This window comes from Poromitra crassiceps (genome assembly GCF_964638095.1).
Source record: "Poromitra crassiceps genome assembly, chromosome: 9".
Classification (NCBI taxonomy): Eukaryota; Metazoa; Chordata; class Actinopteri; order Beryciformes; family Melamphaidae; genus Poromitra; species Poromitra crassiceps.
In genome coordinates this window covers 31622179-31638190 of record NC_139630.1, presented here as the reverse complement: position 1 = coordinate 31638190, position 16012 = coordinate 31622179, and the positions used below count along the sequence as shown (strand labels likewise).

General features: G+C 42.7%; 1 protein-coding gene across 1 annotated transcript in view; it reads left to right on the top strand.

Moving 5' to 3' along the window:
• The window catches only part of col12a1b (collagen, type XII, alpha 1b), a gene marked incomplete at its 5' end in the record, with an annotated part of 199768 nt that overhangs the window by 12025 nt on the left and 171731 nt on the right, over nt 1-16012 (top strand). Inside the window, 4 exons of the mRNA XM_083643682.1 lie at nt 9199-9342; nt 10514-10573; nt 14298-14561; nt 15039-15203. Coding sequence (XP_083499808.1) covers nt 9199-9342; nt 10514-10573; nt 14298-14561; nt 15039-15203 — 633 coding nt within the window. The remainder of the gene's footprint in view (nt 1-9198; nt 9343-10513; nt 10574-14297; nt 14562-15038; nt 15204-16012) is intronic.

Sequence of the window (16012 nt, the reverse complement as noted above, 5' to 3'; positions counted from 1 at the left end):
AAAATAGAATTTGAATGCTCTGTTTTCAATTAGAATCATTTGAATAAAAATAGAGTAAAAATAAAGTATAATAAAAATAATAGAAAATAAATGAAAAAAGCATAATAATAAAGTAAATAGAATTTGAATGTTCTGTATTCAATTAGAATCATTTGAATAAAAATAGAGTAAAAATAAAGTGTAATAGAAAATAATAGAAAATAAAATGGAAATAAAGCATAATAATAAAGTAAATAGAATTTGAATGTTCTGTATTCAATTAGAATCATTTGAATAAAAATAGAGTAAAAATAAAGTGTAATAGAAAATAATAGAAAATAAAATGGAAATAAAGCATAATAATAATAATAATAATAATAATAATAATAATAATAATAATAATAATAATAGAAAATAATGGAAAATAATAGAGTAAAATAAAGTATAATAATGTAGAGTATAAAAGAAAATTCTAATAGGTACTCCATGAGTTATTAGTGGGGCTAAACATCACCCCATCAACCACCCTATCATCATCATCATCATCATCTGCACCATGCATTGTCTTGCTATACTCAAACAGACGACGGAGACTCCTATTTGTCACGGTAGAGGAGGGGACATTTATCTCTGCTAGTGTCTTAAGAAACTCTCGCCATCCTAATGGGCGAGCCGACTCTTTAACCAGCTGTGAGCCTGTCATAAACTTGACTAAATCAAATATGTGTGACCCCCTGAGGGGCTGGTCGTCAATAACTAGCTGTCCATTACCAGTCCATCTGATCCTATCCGATGCATTGGAGATAGCGTTCAGAACGTGTGAGGCCTTGTTTTTGCTGTGTGCTGGTATGTGCTGTAATACCTCAGTTATGGCAGCCGGTGTCGCATTGTTATCATTCACATGCGGTAATGCCTCAGCTGGCTCAGAATTTGGCATCAATAGTGTTAGAGTGTTCTTTTCGTTATCGGCCTGTTTCGCCAGAGTCAAATATCTATGTAAAATGTTTGAATATTTCACCGCTTTGCTATGTATATCAACGCTGGGTTCATCTAGGACCTCTGTCATCAATCGGTCTAGATCACACTGAGCCTTTGTTCTGATGTCAGGGGGGGCGCTGGGAGTAGCAGGTGGGCGTGTCTGGAGAGCCTTGAGCTGATTGTGCGGTACAAGGAACATTTTGGTGGTGTGCTCCATGATCAGCCTCGATTAAAAAGACCACTAATAATAGGAATAGCCGCAGCGAGTAAAGGGAATATAAAGCCACCGCGTTGGTTAATCTTTTTCTTTTTTTTCAATAGTGTAACTTTTTTGTTGGCAAACCATCTAAGTAACGCTTTGCTTTTCTTTAATCTCTTGTGAAGTTTAGGAGAAAGTGGAATATTGCCTCTTAATAGGTTCAATGCAAGCTCACATAGTGCATTGATTAGATCATTGCTGGCTGTGGCAAGAATGGTCTTGCGTCCTTTGGGGGACGCCTTATAAAGATGCTGAAGAAGTTCAAAATTCCTATGTACACGAGCAGACATTTCTAAAAGAGCCTAGCTTCTTCCCCCTCTGGGCAGATAGACAACCTGTCGCTCGGGGGTTAACTCAGTTCTGAGTCTTAACAGGTCAGGTGTCGTTGGTTTATAATCTATGAGAATATACCCATAATTACTCGATGTGGCATCTTGAAAGGCTTCCATAAAATGTTTTGAATTTTTGGAGTACATTTGACGTGCTATGATGCTTATTTGTTGTTTATCGCGAGGGTTTTTAAATAACACAAGATAATTAGTGTTGAGACTTATAGTGCGACTTGCTTTGCCTTGGGCGAAAAGATTCTGGACCAGATAGATGCAGCTTAAATTTCTGTGATGGCAGTATTTAGTAAATACATTTTGAACCTCTGAATTATTGACGGCGGAAGACATCTGATCATCAATAATTAGTAAGTTGCTCTTATCGGGGGGAAAAAGACTGTCGTCTGCTAAGGAGGCCGGAATCCCCTCAATAAAAGTAATTGGTCTAATCAGTAATAAATCATCGTATACTTTTTGCCAGCAGCCGTATAAAAAGACGATATTATCCAACGGTTGTGTAATCAGTTGGGGTGCGTTTTGAATAATGGCTTTCACAAAAAAAGTTTTTCCAGAACCAGACGGGCCAGAAATAATCATAGTAAAAGGATGCAACAAGCGTGCATCAAAGCCCCCCTGCATGTTGATGACATTATTAATATCCATATGGCAGCGTAGAGAAGTCGCTCAGAACGCGGCGTTTATCATAGACGACCTGAAGGCGTTTAACTAATGACTGATTGCTTAGCTGTAGCGATAATTTATGCCTCCTGATTCGATCAGAGGTTGTTCTAATAACATTAACTTCAGCATCCGTCACATACGCCTCCACTAGGCGTAAAAGGGAATCGTATGTGACAGCATTTTTATTTGCACTAGTATTTAGTGTGACACCTTTGCATTTCACAGAGGAACGGCCTGTGTTGGTGATAAATGCATACGATTTTGGACCCGTTGATACAAAGTGTGTAATGTGCTCGGCAGGTTCAAGCTCGCTTGTCAATTGTCCTAAATGCTTGCCGAGTTCCGGGGTCCACTCCCCCTCCCGCGCTGTGAAAATTATTGAATCGGTATCATTATATAACACACGGGGACCAAGTTTATCCATTATTTCATACAGTTGCAAACGTGCATATGCGGTGGTCATCGCGCCTAGAAAGACATTAATATCCTTTGCCTTCGGGGCTTGACCGGTTGCATGTCTCCATTGCACAATAGCGACCTCATCGGTGAGGAAGCGGAATTGACTCACAATGAACTGATCACTGAACATTAGTTGTACAAAACGATCCTGTTTATTAATTATTTCACATGTATAGTGTTCATCTCGTAGAGAAAATCGTCCCCAAAGTGTATTCATAAGCAATTTGGACGATGCACGTAATGCAGGATTGTACACAATTTTTGTTTTGTCTAAAACCACACCTTCGACTTTTTGGTAGTCGACAATGTACGCGTCTTTCTCGGCATCCGTAGTGACGTCGGCTGGGAATCCACTCGCTTCCTGTTTACGTTTGAGAAAAGCCTTTACGTACCCTTGGAATAATTCCTTTGTGCGATGTTCAAAATGCCAGACTTCAGATATTGAAATAATACGATAACCTTTCTCGATCGCTTTATGTAACTCAAACGAAACCCATACGCCGCTGAGAGCTCTCTCGGTCTCGTTGTGGTTGCACTCATCTTTAGAGAGCCCTTCTGCGCATGTACGACAAAGAGGGAACATCAGTTTTCCGTGTGCTCTGAAAGGGAGGATGGGATGGAGCAAACCCCTAGGGGGTGCTATTACGCACTTGACGAGTCCGAAATAGGTCGAGATATCATCAAAATCCCTCGTAATAACTTTAGGATGTCCAAGAGGGTACTCCTTTGTGCTCTGTACATATGGATATAGAGAACAAAAGTCCACATAATGTATCGCTTCGCCGTTTTCAACCTTATGGTGTAATTTTAAGGCGTTTGTTCGCCCCCCATATAAGGCGTGGCGTGGGTTCAAACGCTCGGTCTCTGTGTAAGACTGCATGAAAGCCACCACGGAAGCATCCGTGTGTTTCATACGGGTCCAGTCGCACTCCCATAAAACGATTACATTTAACCCGTGCACAGATTCTAGAGTATCTATTTTTTCAGCGAAAGCATGGTACAGCTCCCCAAACGTTGCTTTTTTGTAGGGATGTGTGTCATTTGAAATGTAGCAGCGATCACACCCGTGGAAGAAACAGCCGGCAAATTCATATGCAGTATTAGTCTCGGGACAGAACCCATCTAGATAATACGACCCGACTCTATGCTCGCCATGGTTGAGAGCATGTGTAATGTTGATATTCTGGCTATGAGCCAGAAAAGACAGCCACTGCATAGATGCAGCACTGTATGTTCGGTTCTGACCTGTATAACAGCCGTTATAGGTGAGCGCGACGGTGTCAGGTTTTAGGAATGCTGTTTTAAAAACAGCCATACATGCCCCGGGGAGCGTGACATAGCGGAAGGGGTCGACGTTGGTGCATTTGATGAACGCTTCCCTATAAAGAATACAGGCCTGACGTAAGACACGAACATCTTGTGCACAATACTTGGCCTGTTGTTTAGCAAAGTTATACACATAGCTCTTACTACTTTTATACCAGGTTAAAAACTTCTGTTTATCTGATTCGCGCATTGTACCATACCCAAACATCTCTTTTGAGGGGATGATCCCAATATAGTTTTCATTTTCTATTGTGTTAAATTTGTATGGGAAATAGCCTTTTAATTCAGCAAACCCTAAGGCTTTTGGGGTTTCAGCTAAACGCATGGGCAGAAAGCTGGCAGAGTCTGTGAACCTCTGTTTTTTGTATGGGGAAAAGATGGCGGTCAGTCTGGACCCCTTAATAATGACAGAGGGAGTTAGTCCTTGAGACACCATGTGTTTTAATATTAAATATCCATCAAAACCACTACCATTATGAGCTATAAACGTGTGCTCTGCATAGCGAGGGTTGGAATAGAACTTTAAAAAATCACCGATACAGTCTTTACCACCGGCACCAGTGAAATTTGTAGCCTTGTCTGATTCAAGAGTCATAGATGATACAAAACTCGCTTCATGCATGCCTTCTGCATTTATTCTTGTCTCGATGTCATAAAATATATACTTTTCATGGTGCTCCTCTAGCGGAGTAGGTTGTATGAAGCAGGTATGGTCAGACTCTTGCGCCCCTAGTGGGACGCCACAATGATTGCATCTTGTTGATCTGCATATGTGGGCCGTATTGGGTCTGTGAATGTGGATCATTTTACATAGTGGGCAATATCTCTTTTTCTCGCAGGGGGAGACAGTATGCTTGCCCCGTCTCATGTGTGCTTCATAGCAAGTCTGAGATTTGCATATACGCCTACATACATTACATTTAACAGCGGTGTTCGCCTGGGGTGGATCTATGTGTAGAGGTCCGTAACAGGCATTACAGATGTGTCTACATGTATGTGCATAAGGCTCCTGATACACCTGGTAGCAGTAGTCGCAGACATAACCACCCCCCAAGAATGCTTTATGGTTGAGGATGAGATAATAATGCTCGGCATATAGGTAAAGCCAAATTGTTTTTGGGTGGGGGACATCGGTGGTCATAAACGGGTGTCTTCGTTTAGAAGCCTCTTTGTGGTGGAAGATGATTATCTTGCTGTCAAAATGCCGTTCAAAAGTTCCGATATCGGCAAATGATACTTTATGCATATGGTTAAAACCCAGCTCAGTGAATATTTCTCGAGCTCTCTCCAATAGACTAGCGTTGTTTAAATCAGGGTTAAAATGTCTGGCTATAGCCATGCCAAAACATAGATTATTTCCAGGGCCATTATGGGGGTCATAGAGCCACTTAATCTTTCGCTCAATAATATCTTTATATTGTATATCCATCAGCCTAAGCCTAGCGCCCCCTTGCTGATTCAGTGCAACTGAGATAGCAAGTGATAGATCTCCAGAGATCATTGTCTCATCATTGCTTTGAATTGCGTCTGTGATTTGGTCCAGAAATTCTGGACCAGCATTGTCTCCGACTGTGGCGATAGTATGCACATCGGCAGCTAGGCTATCACCTGATAGCGTTACATCCATAATGCTGCCCATAGGGACCTCGCTGCTAACTAGATCAATTAACCCTGTTAATCTCTGTCTGACCATACCAGGCACCAATTCGAGATTATCAGTGTTAATATCACGTAGATCTATATTTTGACGGTATATCCTAGCGTTGAATGCATCTATATGTCTAACGGTATAATCACTGGGAGAGATGACAGATGGGGGTTGAATCATAGAGTCTACAGTCGGTGTAGTGATACCGTCGTCGTCGTCGCGGTCTGATGACACATCTATTTGTTGTGGAGATGTGACGACTGTGGCGGGTGGGGGTAGTGGGTCGGCATTTGATGACGTGTCGTCGCAGTCTGATGACGTGGCTATTTGTTGTGAGGGCGTAAGCGTAACGACTGACTCTGATGACGTGGGTGGGGGCAGTGTGTCGGCATTTGATGACGTGTCGTCGCAGTCTGATAACGCATCTATTTGCAGGGGTGTCCCTCGTGGATCGACTGACTCTGATGACGCAGCAGCTGCGTCATTTTGGGGTTCCGCGTGTTGATGTTGTTGTGTTGGGGTAGGCAAAGCTCCACCGGTCTGCTGTACAATGCAGCTTCTTCGGGGTGGTAAATCAGCTATGTAGCGTTTGATTATCCGCGTCTGTGCGTTAGCCCAGGCGCTAATGTCGTTATTATTATCCACCCCCGTAGGTAGGCCATTTTCTAAAGCATAAGCGACGCCTTGCTCACTCCAGTCTATTCTAAGGGGAGGGGCTTTATCAGAGTTGAAATATCTAGTCAATTTAGAGGGAGGTGTTGGATTATCTTCATCTGCATGTCGCCTACGCTTAGCCATATTGGCTGTTTAATTGATCTCTGTATACATGGACTTTTTTAAAATGATGGTGATGGTGATAGTGTCATTGTTCTACCTTACTGTACTTTACAAAAAAAAAAAAAAAAAATTACACATTCCTCAATTTTTCAAGCATGGAACATTGTATATTCTGATGTATCAAAATTGTGTTCAAATTGGCATCAGCCGATGCCATCCACCGTGTGTGTGTGCGTCTGAGTGTTCTCAATGTACGTTCAAATCTCCTTTGAGAGCGCTGCACTATCCTATAACCATTTCTTAAACGTCTATACACGCTCTGTTTATCTGAGTCAGAGGTACCTGAGAGTTGTTGGGTCTTCTCGCGAGGTTGATGATCAGGCGAGGGTGGGGGTATCGCGTTCTCGTCGATACACTGTGGTCTGTTGATGGAGAGGGGCGTGGGCGTATCTGAAGCTTCCACCCGCTCGTACTCGGCAATCCACTCGTTCAGTGTCTGGTCGCTGAGCTGCACATCCGTTTCCAACCACGTGGGTTGGTTGTTGATGGTGTCTTCAGCTGTTGGGGCCGTGTGTTCGCTGAGCTGCACATCCGGGTCCACCCACGTGGGTTGGTTGTTGTTGATGGAGAGGGATGTGGGCGTGTCTGATGGTGAAGGTTGATCCCTGTACTGTGCAATCCACGCGTTCAGTGTCTGGTCGTTGGGCTGGATGGTGGCATTCAACGATGGTTCAGGTGATGTTGGTGATGAGGGTCGATACAAGTCTGCATCGGGGGTCAGCGCTGAGCTGTTGGGGGTTGTCTCCTGGCTGTTGGGGGTTGTCTCCTGGCTGGAAAAAAAATAAAAAAAAAATAGCGATGGATATAAGTCTATCTCAAAAAATACATATAGCCTATATATATATATATATATATATATATATATATATATATATATATATATATATATATATATATAATGATGGTTGTTATATCTGAATTATGTTTGTACTCACATATGGTCGATTAAATCTACAAAATCATTTGGATCCAGTCCGATGTCATCAGCTGTGACGTTATCAGATGGGTGTTGTTTGGGGGCATCCGGGTTGTATCTATGGAAGTCGCGTGGTTTGCCTCTATGGCTGTCTGTCTTCGTGGATGTGGATGAAATAACAATTCACCTGTGTGAGAACCCGTTCTGCGGGGGGTAAAAAACAACATTTCAAAAAAAACTGGTAGAAGTATGTTTACCACACCCATTTTTTCTAAACAAACTCTTTATGTAAACAAACAATGTTTCATTCTCACCCTCTAGGTCTGTTAGCGATATCTCGTAGCACAGATCCTCGATTTAGATTGATTCTGGTCTGATGATCACCGTCTGGAAATATGGCATATTCATCTGAAAGCCTGGTATCCACCAGTCTGGTCTCTGGATTATAGCTGTAAAAAGCTGTTTTATTAATGTTTTTGTTAATATAACATTGCATAAAAACAAGGCAAAGGATCTTAATTATATATATATATATATATATATATATATATATATATATATATATATATATATATATATATATATATATATGTATTAGATGGATAGTCTAATTAAAACAATATTAAAACCAAAAATCCATCCTTACCGTTGAGCGCGATGTTGGACCGGTGATCTGTCAGTGGCTGTTGCAGCGGTGATCTGCCAATGGCTGCGCTGTCTTTGCTCTGGCTGACACGGTGGCTTTATACACGCTGTCAGGCTGTCTGTGTGATGCGCACAACATTGCAACACCCACAAGATGGTCTAGCTGATATGGAGGAAATGCAGAAGTGCCCTTTGGAGAACAAGTGGAATAAAGCTTTTTCCAAGAAAAGTGATTTAAAAAACAGAAGTGCCCTTTGCAGAAGTACTGAAAAAAACACTTTCTACAAGAAAATGATTTACACAGGGCGAAATACAGAGGTGCCCTTTGAGGAAGTAGTGAAAAAATGACTTTTCACAAAAAAGAAGCCACGCCCCCTTTGATGACGTAGGTGCCCTAAACACGCCCCCTCGATTTTGGCGTTTCTCGCACTGCCTGGTGGGGTAAGTATCCTATACAACTACTTGCCGGTGATAATTCCACTTGTTCCCAATGCAAATAAACTTTTGTACAATCGAGTCATCTTCAGCAGTGCAGCGATCTGACTTATCCTGACTGCATTCAACAGACAAATAAAACTTTCAGGCCCACGACCAGGGTCGGACCAGGGTTACTTGACCCACGTTCAACCCTTCTTTTGTCAATTCACACCAAGTCAGTCAACACAGGTTCAACCCTGGCCGTGACTATTCAGACCTGACTTGGGTCACAACCCAGTAGAGACGCATAATAATTAGGCTAGCATATTAGCATAACAAATAGCAATGCGGGTGCGCCATTGACACTGAAATCAAGCCTTGTCCGACACTGGTCCGAATCAGGTTAACTCTTTTATACCCAAAATCAAACTGGGAATACCCCTGGTGGTTGGGGCAGCCTATGACACTCATTAGAAAACAGAGTGAAGCTGCATTGGAGACGAGTGGAGCCATCTCTCCTAACTGCACGATGTTTCTCTTGGTTTAAGAGCACTACGATCTGAAGGCTCAATATACTAAATGCTAAATACTCTCCCAGTGGTTAATACACAGGTTGTTGGTTCCAATGGAATAAGGCCCGTCATGTCACCCTGTTTTTGACTTTGGAGAATTGAAGTAATGCAATAGTTCCCTAATGGTTTCCCTCTGCCTCTGTGCGTTTCTGTAGAGGAACAAACAAAAGAGATCTCTCTCCCTGCCGCCGCCTCTAAGACCTCCATCTCAGATCTGAGCCCAGATGTGGATTATGTCATAACAATATCTTCATACGCCGGATCAGAGGAGAGCATACCCATCACAGGCCAGATCACAAGTGAGTCACCGGCCGCACGCCTTCTCCATTCAGAATGTCAGCTTCAACGAGGGCTGTTATTGGCTAAAGAATTCCTAATTTTGTTTAAAAACCTAGCTGATTGGTTAGATAATTAAAGGTCCACTTTGCCAATTTTCAACCAGCTTTGTGTCATTACAAAATCAGTAGTACTGTATTATGCAAATGAGCAATGTTTAACTTCCCACCATCTTGCCCGGAACCGAGAGCTCTCTTTCATTCGCAGAAATTCCTGGTCCAAATGATGTCATAATGATGTCATTTGGTCCTGGAAGTTGTGCGAATGAAGGTAGTGATAGTGACAGTGATAGTGACACCGTGGCAGAATGAAGATAGTGATAGTATAGTGATAGTGACAGTGATAGTGACACCGTGGCAGAACTGCTAGAAATGACATCATTTGGACCAGGAGGTCCTGTGAATGAACGTGGAGCAGTATGGAGGGAAGATAAACATTGTTCATTTTCATATACTACCGATTTTGTAATGAAACCAAGCTGGTTGAAAATGTACAATGTGCCCTTATAAAGGTCCCATGTGATTCAGTTTTCATGATTAAGTTTTCAAATCTACTCTGGCTCAATATGAGAGTAATGATCTTCATAATGTTTTTCAAATAAATTTTGTTTAGATAAAAGGTGGATTTGTTGAATGGATATGAAGACTAATTTGTCATAATACTGGACTCTGATTGGCCGACAGTAGCGACAATTCAAACGAGGTACACCTGCTGAGTGGACCCTTTCCAATTCAAATGCTGCAAACTGGCCCCTGATTGGACGCATTTCCATCACGCTTTTGTGAGGGAGCCAATCAGGAACGAGTCCAGCTGTGATGCATACTTAATTATCAGCCTCGGCCGTACGCTTGCTCTAATCTCGACCTCAGTGACTTCATGCTTCAACCCACCCATAATACCCTAGTAGTGAACATGAACACCATTAACAAATGATGACTACTTTAGTTAACTGTTAGGTAAGGGTTAGTTAATGCTTATTAAGCATGAACTAATCCTTAATTAATGTACTACCTAAGGACACTTCAGCAGGATAGATTTGTCGTTGTGGGGCTAGATTGGACGTGTGATTTTCCCGCTACAGAACAGTCTTTTCCCCAGCGTTGTTAACTGCATTATTGTATGACTGTTTTTCAGTCCAGTCCAGTGGCGTCACAGGAGGAACTCCCAGGAAACCGCAGCCTGCAGATTCAGTCAGTAAGTCCATTTCTTCATTCATTTGAACCTTGACTTCCTGGATCCACTGTTTCCCTTCCCGCTGAGATAATGAAAGCGGGTCAGGGAACGCATTGAATTCGCCCATACCTCCCGGAATGTTCTTGTTTACTGCTGGTCCGGTTCCATCCATGTGAGCTCAGCTTACATACAATACCCCGTTGTATAGCAAAAGAAGAAGAAGAAAAAATCCAAACTGGACTGTAAAAAAACTCAAAAGTATTCGGTCATCAATTTGGTTCGCCGCCCGCCAGCCAATCGTGCCAATCGTGAAGGAGTTTGCACATGCTCAGTGCGGACTGTGCGGGGAGCCGAGAGTGGGCCGGCCCTGAAGTGCTGAGAGAAGTGGAAAGCATTACAGATACTGATTTACAAGAGCGCTGCTGCTTGGCCTGGCTGCCGTGGGCCACCTCATGATTGCCCTGTGCTGATTTTTCCTTCTTTTCATGAGCTGCGCTAAAGGAAAGTCTCAGAGCAGTGATGTACATCTAGTACATCTACTTCTTCTAGACCAGTGTTCCTCACCCGTTTTCATAGGACCCCTGCTTTAGTCCACATTAGAGCCACAGACCTCCGTTAGATGACGTTTTGTCTCTGGGACCCCAAATCTGAGAATATTGTTATTTTCATTTTGTCCAGAAACTCCTCTCTGTATTGTAGGTAGAGAGATAACAGAGACACTATGGTCCAAATAGTCATTCCTCTACAATCTATAATTGTTTGTGTAAATGAAATAATAAAGTATAACAATTCATACGTTTGGTGGGGACGCCCTGGAACCCGCTCAAGGGCCACTAGTGGTCCCCGGACCTCACGTTGAGAACCACTGTTCTAGACTGTAGATACAAGACTACAGATGGGTCTCTGATCCAAGTGTGATCTACACTGCAAAACTTTTGTCAAATTATCTCACTACACTGACAGATAATCTGCTGGTCTCAGCAATTTTCACTTGATTCATGCCAATATGACGTCTTTCAAGAAATCATCCCAAAACAATGAAGACAATCTGGAAACAAGAAACTGTCTCCAAGACAATTCCGCTTAAAAAAAAACTCATCATTTTCTTGCAATAAGTGACAAAAACAATGGTTTTACTTGTTTCCAATGCAAATCAACTGGTTTCAATAATTATAGAGAATCAAATTTCAACAAATTTGACTTTTTCCAGGAGAATGTATGGCTTGTTTCAGGACATTTATTTGGTAAAAGTGAAATTGTCTTCGAGAAGGTTTCTCGTTTCCAGATTTTCTTCATTCTTTCCCCCCCCCCCCCTGATTTTTCCCCATTTTCTCCCCAATTTGTACTTGGCCAATTTCCCCGGTCGCTGCTCCACTCTCTGCCGATCTGGGGAGAGCCGTAGACTAGCACCATACTTCCTCCGACACATGCGCAGTTCCCCACTGCTTCTTTTCACCTGACAGCGGGGAGCTTCACCGGCAGGGCGTAGCACGTGGGAGGATCACGCTATTCCCATCAGTTCCCTTGTCCCGAACAGACCGACCAGAGGAGGCACTAGTGCAGCGACCAGGACAAACACCCTCAGTCTGGCTTCCCATCCGCATGACACAGCCAATCATGCCTGTATGGACGCCCGACCAAGCCGGAGGTAATATGGGGGCGCGAACCTGTGACCCTCGTGTTGGTAGGCAAGGAATCTACCGGTACACTACCTGGACGCCCCTTCATTCTTTCAAGAGACAATCAATTGACAGGTTGTTTGCAGTGTAAAGCTCTGCAAACAATGGTCTTGATTAATCTAAAAGAGTTCAACATTGCGTCAAATCGGATCGAAACCACGTCAACATTGAGCGTATTCCTGTTCCAAGGTTCTCATCTGATCACATATTTGCCAATAAGAAACTGATTTTTCCAGCGAGTGTCTGAGCAGCGAAGGGGGACGTTTCCCAGCCGTTGTTATTATGCGTTTGGAAAAAGAAAACGCTCGACCACATCTCTTCTTCACTGACTGGTTTACTGCCGGCCTGTAAATAAACCTGACAGCCTCGGCGCTGTGCTGCCAGCTCACTCATTTGGCTTTGAGGGTTTAGAAGACTGTTGGAAACAAGACATGTCTGTCCTCAAGATCTGTCTTCAGGTCAAAACATTTACTTCTTCCATTTCTCTGGCATATCTGGCATATCTTTGAATGCCTTTTTATGCTTGGGGTGAATTTTAAATTGATTGAAAGTATTACAGTTTTACGATATCAAATATTTGATGCTCAGAGGCTGAGTCACATGACTTGGCCTCTAGTCACACGTTTAATTGCTTGAGACTTGACTTGATGCCTGAAGAGAAGACTTGAGACTTGACTTGATGCCTGAAAAGAAGACTTGAGACTTGACTTGATGCATGAAGAGAAGACTTGAGACTTGACTTGATGCCTGAAGAGAAGACTTGAGACTTGACTTGATGCATGAAGAGAAGACTTGAGACTTGACTTGATGCATGAAGAGAAGACTTGAGACTTGACTTGATGCCTGAAGAGAAGACTTGAGACTTGACTTGATGCCTGAAGAGAAGACTTGAGACTTGACTTGATGCATGAAGAGAAGACTTGAGACTTGACTTGATGCCTGAAGAGAAGACTTGAGACTTGACTTGATGCATGAAGAGAAGACTTGAGACTTGACTTGATGCATGAAGAGAAGACTTGAGACTTGACTTGATGCATGAAGAGAAGACTTGAGACTTGACTTTATGCATGAAGAGAAGACTTGAGACTTGACTTGGGTTCTGGTGACTTGGGACTTGACTCTGATTTGTACTTTGATGACTTGAACATGTTTCTAAAGTCTTGTGTAAATGACTGATTGAAAGTGATGAGATTACATACATTAGATGACATCATTTAGCAGACTATATTCTAAGTCGCTTTATCCAAAGCGACTTAGAATATAACATTTTGTCAACGGCAGAGAAATCAACTGTGCAGCAGTCTATGACAGCTAAGACTTGTTGAAGGAATAGAGTACTACTTGTAAGTAGTTTGAGAAGAGTCGTGAGCGGGATGAGCGATAGACGGAGCTCTAGCAGACGGCTGAATTTAAATTTGATTATCGAAATCAAACTCACGATGCTCTTACCAACTTTTTTCCTTATTACAACCATATTGCAGTGAAAACTGCTAGACCTAGATATTTACTTTTCTGCTATGAAATTGATACTGGACTCGTGATTTATTTTGACTTGACTTGGTCTTCCACATTTAGACTTGAGACTTAACTTTAATCACATGGACTTGACTTGGACTTGGAAATGTAGATTTACTGTAGATTTGGGACTTGACTTGAGACTTGTGTCTAAAGGCTCTAGAGTCTAGACCACACATGGGCAAAATCCGGCCCCAGCCCCTGGCCCATCTCAATCCGGCCCCCAACATCCTCAAAGAAAAACAAAACAACCCCCAAAAACTCAACAAAAGGCAGAATTTTGTTAGTAAATCTCATCTGCTACAGCCATTGGATTTGTATCACTATCAGAGATTAATGAGAAATTACCAATAACAGCGAGAGAGAGAGAGAGAGAGGGTTAAAAATAGGGAGACTCCCACAAAAATCGAGAGTATTGGCAGGTATGATCTCCAATGTGTGGCCCTTCGCTTACTTGATATAAGTCAGTGTGGACCTCTGGGAAAAAAGATTGCCCACCCCTGCTCTCTAGACTGACTCTCTCTGTTCTTGTCCTCCCTCCCCCCCTTCAGAATGCTCTTTCAGTGCCATCGCTGACCTGGTGTTTCTGGTGGACGGGTCGTGGAGCGTGGGCAGACCCAACTTCAAATACATCCGGAGCTTCATCGGCGCCATGGCAGGCGCCTTTCAGATCGGCGAGGACCAGACGCGGGTGGGCGTGGTCCAGTACAGCACCGACACGCGCACAGAGTTCGGCCTGAAGCGCCACATGTCGCGCGGAGAACTGCTGCGTGCCATCAGCTCCCTGCCCTACAAAGGAGGAAACACCATGACAGGTGAAGGAATATTATTGTCTATTATTATTATTCAGTGTGGCTTTTAATACAGGTTTGACTGTTTGTTTTTTTACAATTGTTACTTTTTCTCTCGTTTTTTGTTCAGCTCTAGTTTCAGTGTTTTTGGATGGTGTGGTATTTCTTTTTAAATATAATGATAGCAGTTCAGACAGTTGCTTGTGTTTTTGAAACTGTTTGCAGCAGGTAATCAAAATTTTGCATTTGTCTAACCTGCAACAAATAGATTCTATTTAACTTTTTTAATTCAATATTAAACTGATAAAGCACGACATAATCCTCATTTCAAAACAACTATATGTTAATAATGGGTCACAGTTGAGTTCACATGCGTCACTCATCAGTGTCTCGTAATCTCCTCGTTTCTTTACTGATGATGTGACGGACCTCCATCAGCCTAGAACTATTCTTGACAGCGTCATGCCGGAGAAGGAAGTCATGTCCTCCTCTCTGCTACAGGCGATGCCCTGGACTTCCTTATGAAAAGCACGTTCACCGAGGCGGCCGGCGCCAGGAAGGGCTTCCCCAAGGTGGCCATGATCATCACAGACGGCAAGTCCCAGGATCCGGTGGAGGGCTACGCCAAGAAGCTCAGGAGCACGGGGGTGGAGGTCTTTGTCCTGGGTATGAGGCCGAAACACGACTTTATGACATTTTTTACATCTTAGCCACTCACACTCTCAGCAGAAGCAGCTCACGGTGACGTAATAACAGAACGAGCTAAAAATTCCTAGATCGTTAACATTACAAGCGAAGCGAGTGATAGCAAGTTTTATGTCTGTTTACACTCCCTGTCATACTTTCCACCAAGTTGCTCTTAGGGAGGCAGCAGCAGAAGTGTGCTGCCTGTTGCCATAGTGATGAGTGGGCTTGTGGTTCACTTAATAATAATAACAGTTTTCTTATCTGCAGCTCACTAATCCATGCCGGTCCAATGATTGAACATTTCTCAGTGGCACATGAATGAAGTATGCCAGGAGGAACTCATATGCATAACGTTACAGCCCAGTGAAAGCTTTGTATCTCCAACATGTCATGGTTTTCAGGAACTAAGAAAAACAGCCTTGATTTCAAATTGGATTGAATCGGTTTTATCCAATTGGGTTTTCAAATGGTTTCCTAAGACTAAAGGTGGTCGATTGTTTTCAATCCACGAAGAAACATGAAATCACTCAATTGAAGTGATAACGGAATGAGTTGTGAGGCTTTCGCAGAACAGTGATATGTGTCATTTGTTGGAGGTATCATGTGTGCAAGACTAAATGCTGACACTGCAAAAAGCGCCAGGCTCCAGACTTATCAAGCTTATTGTCATTTTTTTTAAACATGAAATAATCTCACTGCACTTTCTTTTTTTCTTTTTTTTACCTGTTTCAACAAATTAGACTCCCCCCACCCCCACCCCCCCTTTACCTGGTAAAAGTGAAATTGCC